The following is a 17,453-nucleotide window of genomic DNA, read 5'->3' as shown; positions in this document are numbered from 1 at the left end:
GGATAAAATTTTAACAAAACTGTCTAAACTGGTGTTTAGACAACATTTTTTTTATTATTTTTTATAATTTTTATCATTTAATTATTAAAAATGAATTTCCAAATTTGAATTTCAAAAATTTTCAACCGTTACAAATTGAAATGTTTTCTGTATAACAGTTTAGAATTAATTTGTATCTTTTAATTGTGAATTATATATCGATAAAAATTAATGTGTAAAAACGGATACCGATACATTCTCTGAAGTACAAACTCAAGAATTACTTCACTTGCACTTTGACTACCAACTGGTGAGCCACCTATATTTAATAAAGGATTAATTGCCACTTGAAAAATCTTGTGTTTCTTATTCTTTTACCCGCGTATAATATCTCTAATACGGAGATTTTATACTACATAGGAATTCAAGTCGCTTTCCCCGCAACTTCAATTGGATATTGGTGGGTCATTTCACTCCTGCTGTGATTACAACAACTCCGCAATACAGTCCACAATTTTATTTCCACTCGTGTTGGTCAGCACACAAGCAGCAAGTGGGTGATAGTGACAAGATCCAAGCATTGTACTCCTGGGTTCCAATTGCTCTTTAATCCCACTCTTTCTCAACTTCCACTCCATTGGTTTTTGGTTCAGCTGTCATCCAATTGTTCATGGTCCTCAAGAGAAGAGAGTAATACCAGTCAATCACAAAGAAACACAGCATAAAACATGAGGTAATGACAACTACGCATTAGTTGGTAATTGACTTCGGTAAGTGCGCTTTAAGTAAAACCGCGGATTATTACTGGAATCGAAAGTGTGCGTGGTGGTTTAAATTCTATAAAGTCGATGATAATAATCTGAGAAAAATTAGTAAAATCGCAAAATTCAATATATTAGATTGAACATATATAAAGTAAAACACGCAATCACAACTTTGTGGGAATATGATTGCGATCTGTGCAATATAGTTCAGATTTAAAGTAAATTACAATTTTCGCTTTATACCCGAAATAAGCAATAACAAAAATATTAAAGTGCATTTGCTATCCAAAAAAAGGGAAAAATCTCATTTTGAGAAAGGAATATAATTCTTGTCGCAAAAGTCCGAGAAGTCCACCATTTGTGGGACTTTTTAATTCCAAATTTAGTAAAATTTGTAAAAAGTTAGAAGAAATTGTTTGTAATTCTGAAATTTTTCATGTGCCAAAATTGGTGAAAAAATTTGCAAAATGTGCGAAATGGAGGAGGTTAAATAAATTCGTGAATATTACAGATGTGAAGAAATCCGTTATTTTAACCAAAAAGTTAGCGCACAAAAGAAAAAAGTGTAAGATCCGTTATAGAATATTACGAATAAATTCTTTCATTTGGTTCAGTTGGAACAACGAAATAACAAATGAAATAAAAATAGTGTGCCAAAAAAGAAGTCTGAGATTTTGCCGTTATCTCCAAAAAAACCTGTTCATCAAGGAAGAGTATAAGAAAGGTAACACATTTTTCATTTTTATTTTACTATTCTCATTTCGTAATTTTGGCGCAATTTCTCTTGGAAAAAAAAAACAATTTATCACTCAAAGTTTTATGGAGTGACGTAACGGAAGATCGTAGCCATATTTAAGTTAGGCTCTCTGTACGCTCTTATACATATATTATCAAGTTTCTGCTATTCGCCCATATAACACTTTGATCACTCAATTAGAGGTGGAGAAGTAATAATAAAGAGAAATAATTATTATTGTTTAAATGTATGTCACATTCGTAAAAAAATGAAATGGAATAATAAAATTGTTATTCTAAAAGTAGTGCCTTATTTTTCCTAAGAGATTAAGACTGGCACTGAAATACATTGCGCTGTACGCAAGACTTAAAGAAAGATATGCAAAAAAATAATAAAATATATACTGAAATATATGGCACATTTCATGCAACAAAACGAATTAAATAAGTACTTTAGGACATTGCATTTTCCTAAAATAACATTGCACATTATCATTATTTAAATGGAAACGGGAAATACATAAAAATGTTGTTCTTAACAGAAAGTTTAAAAATATAAAATATAAATATATATTTTTTGAAATATTGCACAGTATTTACAATTATATCACAGTTCTATTGCACAAGATTGTCATCAATACATATTCACATAAATACATATATAGCCCCAAAATAGCTCAATAATCGCAAATAATCTGTATGTAATCAGTTGGTGCTGCTGTTTACTAAAGAAAACGAAAATTAATACCACGCACACTAATTACGCACATATTGCTACACACTCGAGGAAAAAGGTTAACGAATAATTTGTAAGCCTAAATCCTCAGCTGACATTCGGCGTTATTGGATTTTACATATTCTTATTCTCATTTTTTATATCTTATTCGCACTTGTGTTCATATTTTCGCTTACAAATACTACAAAAATATTTTGTTCTTGATTTCTGCTGATTCTTATTCTCATTTTTATATCTTTTCGCACTTGTTTTCATATTTTCCGCTTACAAATACTATATAAATATTTTGTTCTGGATTTCTACTGATTTTCATTCCCATTTTTCATACTTTATTCGCACTTGTTTACATTTTTTCCGCTTGTATATAATACATAGATATATGAATATTTTGTTTTTTTCAATTCAACTGAGTCTTAATTTGAAAATAGTCGAACTATTGAGTAATTTGAAAAGAAAATTATCATCGCGGTCGATTTGTTTATTGGGAAACTGCAGAAACATTTCTGCTCCATTAAATTTGAATTGTGAGGACTCTCCACTTGGTTTGTCCTTTCTGATAAATTGTCCACTTAAAGAGTGAATATCTTGACAATCCTTATATTTTCGTGATTACATGTTGTCTCCTACGGACAAAGGCGTACCTTCGGTTAATATGTCTCGAAGTGCTCCGAATTCTGTTAGCAATGACAACGCGGGTGAGCAGGATATGCGAGGACAAGAATTTCTGTTCGACTGTGATCACCTCGTTTTATTTTGTGACATTTTTGAGAAAGCTGATCTTGAAAATCAGACTGAGACCTTGTTAGATGTCAAGTTTGATGAATTAGAAGGGAGATGGAGGAAGGTTCAGGACGGTTATCGGAACGTAATGATGACTCCAGGGCTCATTGCGGACAAGGATTTTAAGGATAAGGTTCGATTGAATTATAACATTTGCGCGGAGGAGTATTATTCAACCCGTTCAAAGATAATAGATATCCTCCGAATGGAAAGGGGTCAGAACATTACTTCCAGGCAACCTTCATTATTTGCACAATATCGGGTTCCTGGGCCTAACGTCCCAGCACCGATTCCTAATGAATTTTCTGTTTACCACGGCCAACCACAGGACTCCACTGGAAGTTTTATAAAGGTTCCACCGTGTGACACCGAGATTTTCAAGGGTGGTTACGAAGAATGGCCGTCATTTCGTGATATGTTCACGGCGGTCTACGTCAACCACCCAAAACTTACCCGAGCACAAAAGTTATATCACCTTCGAAACAAAACCCGCGGGAGCGCCGGTGCTATCGTGAAAAGGTATACCCTGTGCGATGAAAATTTCGATTTAGCATGGGATGCCCTTAAGACTAGGTATGAGAACAAAAGAGTCTTGGTTGATAATCAACTCCGAATACTTTTCAATATCCCACCTGCCACTGTGGAGAATAGCGATTCGATACAGAAGGTCCAATCTACAGTAAATGATTGCCTTTCGACTCTCAAAACATTGGATGTTGACGTAGACGGTTGGGATCCTATTTTAATATATCTTATTTCAACAAAACTTCCAGACGAAACACTATCTCTGTGGGAACAATCTTTAAAATCCCATAGAGATCTGCCACGATGGTCCCAAATGGACGAGTTTCTTGTAAATAGATTCGAAGTAGTGGAGCGAATTTCCAGAATTCGATCAACTAAGGATAGATATTCGACTCCAATTGAGTCTTATAAATCGAAGACTCAAACATTTTTATCTCAGGACAATTTGGCTTTATGTACTCTTTGCAATAATGACCACAGCTTACGAATTTGCCCGGAATTTAAGAAATTGAGCACCCAAGAAAGAATTGATTATGTTTTCCGCAATAAAATTTGTAATAATTGTCTCTCAACGGGTCATGTGAAGAATAGTTGCAAAAGCAAGAAAAGGTGTTGGGAGTGTAAGAAAAACCACCACACTTTGCTCCATATAAAAACGGTTACGACTGTTACAAATACAGATAAAACCACACCGACTACTATCGATGGCCAGCAAGTGGCTCTTAACTCTTTCGTGGATGGCCCTTCAACTTCATCCAATTCATGCTCGCAAATTCAGGCCAACTTTTCTTCTAGCAACGAGACTATTTTGTTGCGAACGGCTTTGGTGCAGGTCGAACATGACGGCGAGCTATTTACTATACGCGCCCTTATCGATCCAGGATCCCAAAGGACATTTTTGTCTGAAAGGATTCGTAATCGCTTGAAGATCCCATATAGAAAGGCGCTGTTTGAGATATCAGGTATTGGTGGACAGCATCAAACATCAAGTAAGGAATGTGAGCTTACATTGGTTGCACGAAGGACAGACTCTCGCTTCACAATAAGGGCCATAGTTTTACCGAAGGTTACTCAACGATTACCTGCTTCGTCTTTCGAAATTCCACAGTCCTCTGCTCTTCAGGAACTAGACTTAGCCGATCCCAACTTTAACAAGTCTGCTCAAGTAGATCTTGTACTTGGGAACGACTCCGAGAGGTTTATTAATATAGACGGCATTAAGAAGAATATTTGTGGAACCACTTCTGCCTACAATACCGTTTTCGGATGGGTCTTAAGTGGTCCTATAAGGGCTGAAACTGTGCAGTCATTTTCCATACGGGTTTCGGAAGATGAGACACGCCTTCTTCATGAACTCATACGAAAATTTTGGGAAACGGAAGAAGTTCCTTCCGAACCACCACCGTCAAAGGAGAGCGAATTTTGCGAAAATTTTTACAAATCCACAACTATACGACGAGAAGACGGTCGGTACATGGTACGTCTACCATTTAAACAAGAATTTCCCCAATTTGTTTCCCTTGGTTCGTCAAGATTCATGGCTCTGGCGCAATATTCACGTATGGAGCGCACACTTAGCAGAAATCCCGAATTTCACGCGCAGTATGAAGCTGTCTTGAACGAATACCTCAAACTTGGCCACATGGAGGAAGTTTCACCATGTGAGTTGTCACAAAACGATTCTTTTCGCTCTTATTACCTTCCGCATCATGCGGTATTACGCCCGGAACACAAAACGACAAAGCTACGAATAGTGTTCAATGCGTCGAGGAAAACGAAATCTGGGTATTCACTTAACGACGTACTTTACACTGGCCCAACTCTACAGAACGATCTGACCTTTGTCATACTCAACTGGAGAAAATACAAATATGTATTTTCTGGTGACATTCAAAAGATGTACAGACAAATTCTGGTACATCCTGCGGATAGACCCTTTCAGAGAATTGTACATAGGAAAGATTCCGCAAGTTCCCCTAAAGATTATCAATTAAACCGTGTCACGTTTGGAATTAATTGCGCACCTTTTCTTTCGATTCGAACCATTTTGCAATTGGCAACTGACTGCCAAGAACAGTTCCCACAAATCTCTTCAATTTTACGGAATGAAATATATGTAGATGATGTTTTATCTGGTGGGTTTACTCTGACAGACACGAAAACTATTTTGAATCAGTTGGTTGAAGTTCTCAATTCCGCTGGGTTTCCATTAAGGAAATTTGCATCTAATGATTCACAATTGCTTCAAGGGTTATCTCCTGAAGACTTGTACGAATCCGATTTTTTACGCTTCCAAGAGACTAGCTCTGCGAAAGCTCTTGGGTTAAAGTGGAATGCATACACTGACACATTCTCTTATTCATTTAATCCCATCTCAGACTGTGAAAGCATAACGAAGAGAAAAATTTTATCGGCAATTGCCTCATTATTTGACCCAGCTGGGTGGATTACACCCATAATTATTCGAGCAAAAATCATGATGCAACAGTTATGGTTGGAGGGCATCGGCTGGGATGATGATATTGGCCAAGAATCTCTACAAAAATGGCGCTCTCTAGTTTCTGACTTGTCAAAAATTAATGAAATTACCATAAACCGTTGGATCCAATATTATCCAACGGACAATGTTGAGATTCATGGATTTTCTGACGCGTCTAAGGCCGCCTACTGTGCCTGTGTTTATGTAAGATCCCAAACCTCAAAACATGTAACCTTTTCGAACTTGCTAATAGCAAAGAGTAAAGTGGCTCCACTTCAAACTGTTTGCCTACCGCGATTAGAATTGAATGGAGCTCTCTTACTTGCGAAATTGGTGAATTTTGTTATTTCAAAATTTGATTTCAAAGTTTCCGAGACATTTCTTTGGACAGACTCTTCGATCGTCCTAGGATGGTTGTCTAAACCCCCATGGAATTGGGAGACGTACGTAGCAAATCGTACGTCTCAAATTCACTCATTAGTTCCCAATGCGAAATGGCGACATGTGCCTACTCGTGATAACCCTGCCGATATAGGCACCCGAGGTTCAAATCCTCAAGAATTAAAAACAAATTCGTTGTGGTGGACAGGTCCATCGTGGATCACGAATCCCTCATCGACGTGGCCTAACTCGAATCCCCTCGCTCCACCACAATCCCAGAAACAAGTACAATCCTTTAATGTTAATGTGGAACTACCTGATATATTGGACAGATTCTCTTCGTATCCTAGGGCACTAAGGGTTCTGGCATATATTTATCGCTTCTATTCCAATTGTTGTGCCAAAACTAACAAGGTTCATACTGCCTCTGCAGAATTAACTCATTCAGAGATCAAATCCATAAAAACTCGTTTAATAATTTTATCTCAAAAACGTTTCTTCGAAACAGAATACGGGGAACTCAAAAAGTCCAATCCTATCTCGAACAAGAGTTCACTTTCCACGCTAAATCCTTTTTTGGATTCCCATGGGATAATGAGAGTGAACGGCCGTTTGGCAGATTCATCCCTATCGTATAATGAGCGATACCCAATAATACTTCCGGGTAATTCCCGGCTATGCCATTTATATCTCTCGCATCTACACTTATTTCTTGCACACGGTGAATGCATTCTAATGTGCAGAATGTTACAAACCGAATTCTATTTGGCTCGCGCAAAGACCCGAGTGAAAAGCATAATACGCAAGTGCAAGACGTGCGTTATATTTAAGCACAAGCCTTGCTCCCAAATCATGGCGCCGTTACCACCAGAACGTTGTACAATCACACCTCCATTTCATTTCACCGGCATCGATTTTGCTGGTCCCTTCGAACTTAAAAGCTCCCACTTACGCAAATCTCCAATAATGAAGGGTTATGCTTGTGTATTTGTATGCTTTTCCACGAAAGCGATACATCTGGAGCCATGTAGTGACTTGTCATCAGCAGCATTTGAGGCTGCATTCGCCCGTTTCGTTGGGAGGCGGGGGCTCCCCCAGAGGGTAATCTCTGATAATGGGCGCAATTTCATAGGCGCTAGTCGACATCTTCTCAAAGAATTTTCCCACTTTCTCAAATCATCATCAACTTGCATATCTCAGAAGTATTCCACTCACGGCTTTGAGTGGCGATTTATACCGCCTCATGCACCCCACATGGGCGGACTATGGGAGGCAGCCGTAAAAAGTTTTAAGTATCATCTAAAAAGGATTGCCGGCTCCCATAGGTTCACATTCGAACAGTTTGCCACTGTACTTACGCGGATAGAAGGTGTATTAAATTCTCGGCCGATTTCTGCCATGTCTGAAGACCCTTCTGATTTAACTGCGTTAACCCCTGGCCATTTTATCAAGGGTGCGCCCATAATGGCTCTTCCTGAACCCGTTTCTACAGATTTATCCCTTATAAACCGGTGGCTGAAACTTAAGGCACTTCACCATCAGTTTGCGTTAAGATGGAAAGAAGACTATCTCAAGGCCCTCCAAAAGCGCTACAAGTGGAAAAATTGCACCCCGAATATTAAAATTGGTGACTTGGTAGTGGTTTTGGATGATTTACTCCCCCCGTGCGAATGGCGGCTCGGACGAGTTGAGAAGACTCATATCGGATCTGACAACATGGTTCGTGTAGCCGATATCCGAGTTGAAACTGGGACGATAACACGTCCAATAGTAAAATTGTGTCTTTTGCCATTTGATTCAGAGAACATGTAAACTTTTTCAACCCTCTTACAATAAACAAAAACAAATAAATACCTTTGCCTTTCACGCTTGTGAAGGCAATACCTTTAATAATTGCACTATTGTCTCTTAAATAATTTCAGAAGTACCACGGAACGTAAAGCATCTCACACACGCCGACGAAATCCTTATCTCTATAAGTGTGAGCTTTGTCGAACTTTCCACCCAATTCGCTTTTGCAAGAAATTCCTCGACATGGATGCACTGCAGCGTAGAATTGCTATAAGGACCCATAATTACTGCGAAAATTGCTTAGCCAAGAGCCATACTACAAATGCTTGCCCCTCAACAGATTCCTGTAGGAAGTGTAAAGCTCGCCATCATACGCTTTTACATGGACAGTACCCGCGAAACCAAAATACCACTTCTTCACGAAGCCACTCGAAGAGACCTCATCAACAGCAAAGCACTGTCAAACAGGCGTCGCAGCAAAAAGCCTCAATTAAATCACGGGCTCGTAAACACACAAAGAAGGCCAAAGAAACCCGAGAAACACCAACCACGCCAAATCATTTGATTCTGTCTGAGGCTATTCGATCTCTAGCTGCCGTCTTATGTTCCTCGCCATCTTTTGCACAAGTGCAAGGCCGGCGGCATGTCTAAACTGGTGTTTAGACAACATTTTTTTTATTATTTTTTATAATTTTTATCATTTAATTATTAAAAATGAATTTCCAAATTTGAATTTCAAAAATTTTCAACCGTTACAAATTGAAATGTTTTCTGTATAACAGTTTAGAATTAATTTGTATCTTTTAATTGTGAATTATATATCGATAAAAATTAATGTGTAAAAACGGATACCGATACATTCTCTGAAGTACAAACTCAAGAATTACTTCACTTGCACTTTGACTACCAACTGGTGAGCCACCTATATTTAATAAAGGATTAATTGCCACTTGAAAAATCTTGTGTTTCTTATTCTTTTACCCGCGTATAATATCTCTAATACGGAGATTTTATACTACATAGGAATTCAAGTCGCTTTCCCCGCAACTTCAATTGGATATTGGTGGGTCATTTCACTCCTGCTGTGATTACAACAACTCCGCAATACAGTCCACAATTTTATTTCCACTCGTGTTGGTCAGCACACAAGCAGCAAGTGGGTGATAGTGACAAGATCCAAGCATTGTACTCCTGGGTTCCAATTGCTCTTTAATCCCACTCTTTCTCAACTTCCACTCCATTGGTTTTTGGTTCAGCTGTCATCCAATTGTTCAAAAACATTTCTATAAAAATAAGATTTTGACAAAATTTTCTATAGAAATAAAATATGGACAATATTTTCTTTAGAAATAAAATGTTGCCAATATTTTCTATAGAAATAAAATTTTGACAAAATTTTGTAGAGAAATAAAAATTTGAGAAAACTTTCAATAGAAATAAAATTTTGAGAAAATTTAGACAATATTTTCTATAGGAATAAAAATTTGAGAAAATCTTCTATAGATGTAAAAATTTGACAAAATATTTTTATAGAAACAAAAATTTGACAAAATATTTCTATAGACATAAAATGTTGACAAAATTTTCTATAAAAATTAAACATTGACAAACTTTTTATAGATATACAATTTTGACAAATTTTCTATAGAAATTAAATATTGACAAATTTTCTGTAGATATACAATTTTAACCAAATTTTCTATAAAAATAAAATGTTGCCAATATTTTTCTATAGAAATAAAACTTTGACAACATTTTCTATAGAAGTAAAATTTTGACAACATTTTGTATAAAAATAAAACTTTGACAAAATTTTCAATAGAAATAAAATTTTGAGAAAATTTTCAATAGAAATTAAATTTTGACAAAATTTTCTAAAGAAATAAAATTTTGAGAAAATTTTCTATAGAAGTAAAAATTTGACAAAATATTTATTTGAAACAAAAATTTTACAAAATATTTCCATAGAAATAAAATTTTGAGAAATTTTTCTCAACAGAAATAAAAATTTAAAAAAATTTTTTGGATGGAAATAAAATTTTGACAAAATTTTCTATAGAAATAAAATGTTGACAAAAATTTCTATAGAGTTATAAATCATTCAAATATTTAAAATTCAATGAATTAAAAAAAATTAATTTGGTAGTATTGTGGTAAAATTTTCTTCAAATTTAGGTAGATTAGTTTTGACACCATTGCTACAGTTGCATACGAACATCATGTGTCGTATTTCAAGTAAATATGATAAAAAAAAATGGTGTTGAGGACCCTCATACCTAGTAATCGGTCTGTATCTGGGTTATATCTTATTGTGAACCGATATGTAGTTTGTGGGGTTTCAGGCATAATATGACGTGGAATAATACACATATTTAAATTTCTAAATTTAATTTGTATTATAACTATCAAACTATTTAAAAAAGTAGCATCGTCATGTCTACTTGCTTTTAAACCACTTTATCCTCAACGATATATCTGCTTTACCCGACTAATGCTTATTATTATTTTACGTTAATGCTCTTTTATTGATTTTTGGTATTACTATTATTATTTTCGCTTGTAAAAAAACAATATTAGTTTTTTTTCTTATCAATACAATTAAATACCGGAAATATTTGCTATGCTTTCAATGGCGATTAATATATTTCCCAATTTTCCTTTATGTTTATGATGGTATATTCTCCTATATATTATCCAAAGAAAATGGTTATATTTCATGCCATGTATTTGGGTCGAAAAATCGGATTTTCAAGGATTATGGTCCGACATTGGAATGTTTCACATTTTGTGATCTTTTACTTTTATTTTCTTGAATCGTTGGTTTCTTAGGGACTGTATGTAATGGTACCTTTTTTATTGATTCCTTCTATTTTTGTTCTTTTGCTTCTATAGATTTTCAATTTGCTTTGGACGTTCTGTTTTTTGTTTGCCTGTCTTGAGGTCTTAACAATAACAAATTTTCTTTATGGACTTCCTACCATTGTCATGTATTTGTGGTCCTTCGAATATCCTTTTTTGTACAATTTGTTTTAGTTTTTTTTTTCGTTTTTGTTTTCTTTCATTGTTAGTTGGCTTTGGGTCATCGTGAATAGGTATTTTGAATTGAATTCAATTGTATGACATTACATTTGAGTTGTTTTTATCGGTTTGGCTTTCATTCAGTTTTGCTGATTATTATGTGGTTGCTCATTGAGGGCTTCGCCAATTTATTGACATTGTCCTTGAATCTGGTCAAATGAAAGCAAATGAAAATTAGAAAATAAATTTTTGCTGAGCAATGATTTGGTGGTTATTGGAAAAGTTGTTTTTTTTTTTATGCAAAAGAAAAAAAAAACATGAAACTTATTTGGCCGACAACCATTTCATTGAATTTCATTTAAACTTTTACTACTCCCTTGAATCAATGAAGTCCTGCCTGCCTCCAACCCATTTGCATAGTTACAATTTGAAATTTATGATGAATCCACTGCACAGATTTTAACGTTCTGTTACTTATATTGGGGATTTCAAATTGAACATTGAATTGGAAAACATTAAAGGGAAGACATTATTTTCCGGAACTTAGTCCAATGTCCTAAACGACGTCCATTGTCATTAATATCTCACCACTGTGGTATCAAAGAATAGTCTAAGTAATTCGAAATTAAGGGTTGTCACTATACCAACCTAAACCAACATTGTCCAATGTTGCCAGATGTGACAAATTATCGTCATTTTGACAATTTTTAAGCCCTTTTAATTATCATCTAAATTGGAGGTTTAAAGTCTAATCGTACTACATGAAATTAAAGACAATTTTTCAGGTACTTATTTATATTTTTTGTTTATTGTTCGAAAGCAAAAAAATTCGGAAAAAAGTAAAATTTTCAAATCAGCATAAATTTGTTCGGAATGACTAGCTTTGGCCTGAATTATGACCTCCAAACGGTCAAAACTTTTGTATTTGTTAGTGCCAAACTTCACCTCTTTTATAATCTCTAAAAAATTATCAGGCGCACAAGTCCACCGGATTGAACTCCGGAGGTTCAAAAGAAAATTTCCTATAAGAATAAGATTTTCCTACACGCTCACAAAAAATCGCTTCTGTAACATATACTCCCAAACATATTTTGCTTCAAGCATATACATTTTTGGCTATTGCCCAAACATTTATAAGTTTGATGTCTTCCAATATATAATATGTTTGGGTAGTCAATTTCCAAACATTTTGTATTTTTGCATCCAAATTCAATAATGTTGTCTTCCAAAAAACAATATGTAATTATGTGAACATATAATATGTTTGGAAGCATTTTGCACCCAAAAATATTATATGCTTTAAAAAATTCTCCCAAACAATATTGTGCTCAAAATTTTATTTATTTATTTATATATTTACAATCATAATGAATTATGAAAATAAACAGGTAATATAGGTGCTAACAACATAGGTTTTCGACCTGAATGCTCAAAATTTTGTTTCTGCCCAATTGTATATTCCCCCACATCTTTCTCACTTCCACGAGATTTTTTAGTTCTTAGCACCTTTTTCTGTAATACAAACATTGTAGAAGAAATTATTCAATTGTATGATTTTTTTATTTTAATTTTACCTTTTGCCGGACGGGGATTCGAACAGCGGACCACACAGTTTGTAAGGATCAAAGAAGTAGCTGATCAATTGCCCAAGGAAAAATAAAATGTTAATTTTGTAATAACAAGCAACAACCACCAACTTAATTCAATATCGTTCCCTGTTAAATATCGCTCCAAGCTACTAAACACATATATGTTTATAGGCTATTTCTAAATTAATATATGTTTGCACCCAAGCATATTATATTTAAAAACATTTTATGTCCCAAACATAATATGTTCTAACATATTAACATATATGTCCCAAACATGTTATGCTAGTTTATGAACATTATATGCTTGCACTCAAAAATATTGTGTTTAAAAATTTGTGTTCCAAACATATAATGTTTATAGCCAAACATATGAAAAACAGTCTTTTTCATCCGTGTATAAGAATAAGATTTAAACAAAATTTTTTATAGAAATAAAATTTTGACAAAATTTCCTATAGAAATAAAAGTTGGACAAAATTTTCTATAGAAATACAATTTTGACAAAATTTTCGGTAAGAAAAATGTCTGAGAAAATTTTCTATAGAAATAAAGTTTTACAAAAAGCGAGAACTTACAATGAACTTTAATAATATAAAATAACATAAAAATTACACATTTTAAAGACATTGTATATATACAATATTTTGTGAAATTTGTTTTTCTATAAAAATTTTCTACAAAATTTCATTTTTATAGAAATTTTCTCAAAATTGTATTTCTATAAAAAAATTTTTATGGACATTTCTTCAAGATTTTACTTCTATAGAAAATTTTCTCAAAATTGTATTTCTATAAAAAATTTTGTAAAAATTTTATTTCTACAGAAAATTGATCTCAAAAATTCGTTTCTATAGATATGATCTCAAAATTTTGTCACAATTTTATTTTTATATATAATTCATTTATATAGATATTTTCTCAAAATTTTATTTCTATCGAAAATTTTCTCAAAATTTTGTCAACATTTTATTTGAATAGAAAATTTCGTCAAAATTTTATTTCTACAGGGTATTTTGTCAAAATTTTATTTCTATAGAAAATTTTGTCAAAATTTTATTTCTATACGCAATTTTCTCAAAATTTCAATTCTTTAGAAAATTTTATCATATTTTTTTATAAAAAATTTTATCTCTATAGAAAATTTTCTAAAAATCTTATATCCACAGAATATTTTCTCAAAATTTTAGTTCTATAGAACAAAAATTTTAAAATTTAAATTTAAAAATTTTATTTCTATAGGAAATGGAAACCTTTGTCAAAATTTTATTTCTGTAGAAAATTTTGTCAAAACTTTATTTCTATAGAAAATTTTTTAAAAATGTTATTCCTATAGAAAATTGTATTTCTATAGCAAATTTTTTCAAAATTTTATTTCTATAGATAGTTTTGTCGAAATTTTATTTCTATAGCAAATTTTGTCAACTTTTATTTCTATAGAAAATTTTGTCAAAGTTTTATTTCTATAGACAATTTTCTCAAAATGTTATGTCTATATCAAATTTTGTCAAAAAAAAAACAACAACAATGCTTAAAGAACAAAACCAACAATAACAAAACAAAACAAATGGAAAAAGAAGAGGAGGCACGCTCAAAATAAACCCAGCCATGTGAATTCAAATCGATGATTTGACAGTGGCATAGGAAAAGAGATATGTTTGTTTCGAATTTATTTCGGCATAAGCCGGCTATCAATGTAAAACCTTTTTTCGGAGGGTTCAAGTGTGGTTTTTGTTGGGTTTAATAAACTGCCTGAATTTATTCTGATAATTGGTTGATAGTTTTGCTGCAAGTAGAGGATGCTGATGAGGAATGTGGTAATTCCGAAACGTGCGTCCATCCAACCATCTAGCAGTCTATAGGGCTTTGCCCAAATAAATTTGACAAACATTCTTTTCCTCTGTTGGTTAAGCTACACTTGTAGTTTAGTCAATGTATGGTTTTAAGCTGCAATAAAAAACAACAACAATGCTTAAAGAACAAAACCAACAATAACAAAACAAAACAAATGAAAATTTTACTTCTATAGAAAATTTTGGAAACATTTTATTAACATTAAAATTTTTGTCAAAACTTTACTTCTACAGAAAATTTTGTCAAAATTCTACTTCTTTACCAATTTCTTCAAAATTTGATTTCTATAGAAAATTTTATTAAAGTTTTATTCTTATAGAAAATATTGTCGAAATTGTATTTCTATAGAAAATTTTGTAAATATTTTACTTCTATAGAATATTTTGTCGAAATTTTATTTCTATAGACAATTTTGTCAAAACTTTATTTCTATAGACAATTTTCCCAAAATTTTATTTCTGTAGAAAATTTTGTCAAAATTTTATTTGTATAGAAAATTTTGTTAAAATTTTATTTCTATAGAAAATTTTGTCAAAATTTTATTTCTATAGAAAATTTTGTCAAAGTTTTATTTCAATAGAAAACTTTGTCAGGATTTTATTTCTATTGAAATTTTTGTTTTATTTCTATAGAAAATTTTGTCAAAATTTTATTTCTATAGAAAATTTGGTCAAAATGGTATTTCTATAGAACATTTTATCAATATTGTATTTCTATAGAAAATTTTGTCAAAATTTTATTTCTATAGAAAATTTTGGCAAAATTTTATTTCTATAGAAAATTTTGTCAAAATTTTATTTCTATAGAAATAAAATTTTATTTCTATAGAAAATTTGGTCAAAATGGTATTTCTATAGACAATTTTATCAATATTGTATTTCTATAGAAAATTTTGTCAAAATTTTATTTCTATAGAAAATTTTGTCAAAAGTTTATTTCTATAGAAATAAAATTTTATTTCTATAGAAAATTTTGTCAAAATTTTATTTCTATAGAAAATTTTTGCAATGTTTTATTTCTGTAGAAAAAATTTATTTCTATAGAAAACTTTTTCAAATTTTTATTTCAATAAAAAAAATTTGTCCAAATTGTACTTCTATGGAAAATTTTGGCAAAATTTAATTTTTATGGGCATTTCTTCAAAATTTCACTTCTACACAAAATTTTCTCAAAATTGTATTTCTATAAAAAATTTTGCAAAAATTTTATTTCTAAAGAAAATGGATCTCAAAAATTCACTTCTATAGATATTTTCTCAAAATTGTATTTCTATCGAAAATTTTCTCAAAATTTTGTATAGAAATTTTATTTTTATAGAAAAACTTGTCAACGTTTTATTTCAATAGAAAATTTTGTCAAAATTTTATTTCTATAGAAAATTTTGTCAAAATTTTACTTCTATACGAAATTTTCTCAAAATTTCAATTCTTTAGCAAATTTATTTCCATAGAAAATTTTCTAAAAATATTATTTCCACAGAATATTTTCTCAAAATTTTAGTTGTGTAGAACAGTTTTTAAAAATTTTATTTCTTTAGGAAATGGAAACCTTTGTCAAAAGTTTATTTCTGTAGAAAATTTTGTCAAAACTTTATTTCTATAGAAAATTTTGTAAAAATTTTATTCCTATTGAAAATTTTCTCCGAATTTTTTCTACCGAAAATTTTGTCAAAATTTTATTTCTATAGAATATTTGACAAACTTTTATTCCTATATAAAATTTTGTCGAAATTTTAGTTCTATAGCACATTTTGTCAACTTTTATTTCGATAGAAAATTTTGTCAAAATTTTACTTCTATAGAAAATTTTGTCAACATTGTATTTCTATACCAATTTCTTCAAAGTTTGATTTCTGTAGAAAATTTTATATATATTATAAATTATTCTTATAGAAAATTTTGTCGAAATTTTATTTCTATAAAAAATTTTGTAAAAATTTTATTTCTATAGAAAATTTTGTCGAAATTTTATTTCTATAGACAATTTTGTCAAAACTTTATTTCTATAGATAATTTTCCCAAAATTTTATTTCTATAGATAATTTTCCCAAAATTTTAAATTTTCACAACATACTTTTGTTTCTGAAAATTTTATTTTTATAGAAAATTTTTCCAATGTTTTACTTCTGTAGAAAAAAATTTATTTCTATAGAAAACTTTATCAAAATTTTATTTCTATAAAAAAATTTTGTCAAAATTTTACTTCAATGGAAAATTTTGCCAAAATTTAATTTTTATGAACATTTCTTAAAAATTTTACTTCTATAGAAAATGTTGTCACAATTTTATTTCTATAGAAAATTTTGTAAAAATTTTATTTCTACGGAAAATTGATCCCAAAAATTAACGTCTATAGATATTTTCTCAAAATTTTATTTCTATTGAAAATTTTCTCGAAATGTTGTCACAATTTTATTTTTATAGAAAATTTTGTCAAAATTTTATTTCTAAAGGTATTTTAGTAAATTTTATCATATTTTTTATAAAAAATTTTATTTTCATAGAAAATTTTCTAAAAATGTAATTTCCACAGAATATTTTCTCAAAATTTTAGTTCTATAGATCTGTTTTTAAAAATTTTATTTTTATAGGAAATTTTATTTCTGTAGAACATTTTGTAAAAATTTTATTCCTTTAGAACATTTTCTCAGAATTTTTTCTACCGATAATTTTGTCAAAATTTTATTTCTATAGAAAATTTGGCAAACTTTTATTCCTATAGGAAATTTTGTCAAAATTTTATTTCTATAGACAAATTACTCAAAATGTTAAGTCTATATCAAATTTTGTCAACATTTTACTTCTATAGAAAATTTTGCACAA

At 31.2% G+C, this 17,453-nt stretch overlaps 1 protein-coding gene and 1 long non-coding RNA gene across 3 annotated transcripts in view; both read left to right on the top strand.

The window, feature by feature from the left end:
* LOC142222139 (uncharacterized) overlaps positions 1-17,453 on the top strand; it is a 524,629-nt gene that overhangs the window by 349,869 nt on the left and 157,307 nt on the right. The gene's annotated exons all lie outside the window — the stretch shown is intronic.
* Positions 81-9,128, top strand: LOC142222137 (uncharacterized). Its single transcript, XM_075292104.1, has 2 exons — positions 81-712; positions 8,302-9,128. The coding sequence occupies exons 1-2, from the start codon at positions 708-710 to the stop codon at positions 8,819-8,821; spliced, it is 525 nt and encodes a 174-aa protein (XP_075148219.1). The 5' UTR covers positions 81-707; the 3' UTR covers positions 8,822-9,128.

This window comes from Haematobia irritans, chromosome 1 (assembly GCF_050003625.1).
Source record: "Haematobia irritans isolate KBUSLIRL chromosome 1, ASM5000362v1, whole genome shotgun sequence".
Lineage (NCBI taxonomy): Eukaryota > Metazoa > Arthropoda > Insecta > Diptera > Muscidae > Haematobia > Haematobia irritans.
Note: the sequence above shows the minus strand (reverse complement) of the source record. Positions and strands in the feature narration are given on the sequence as shown.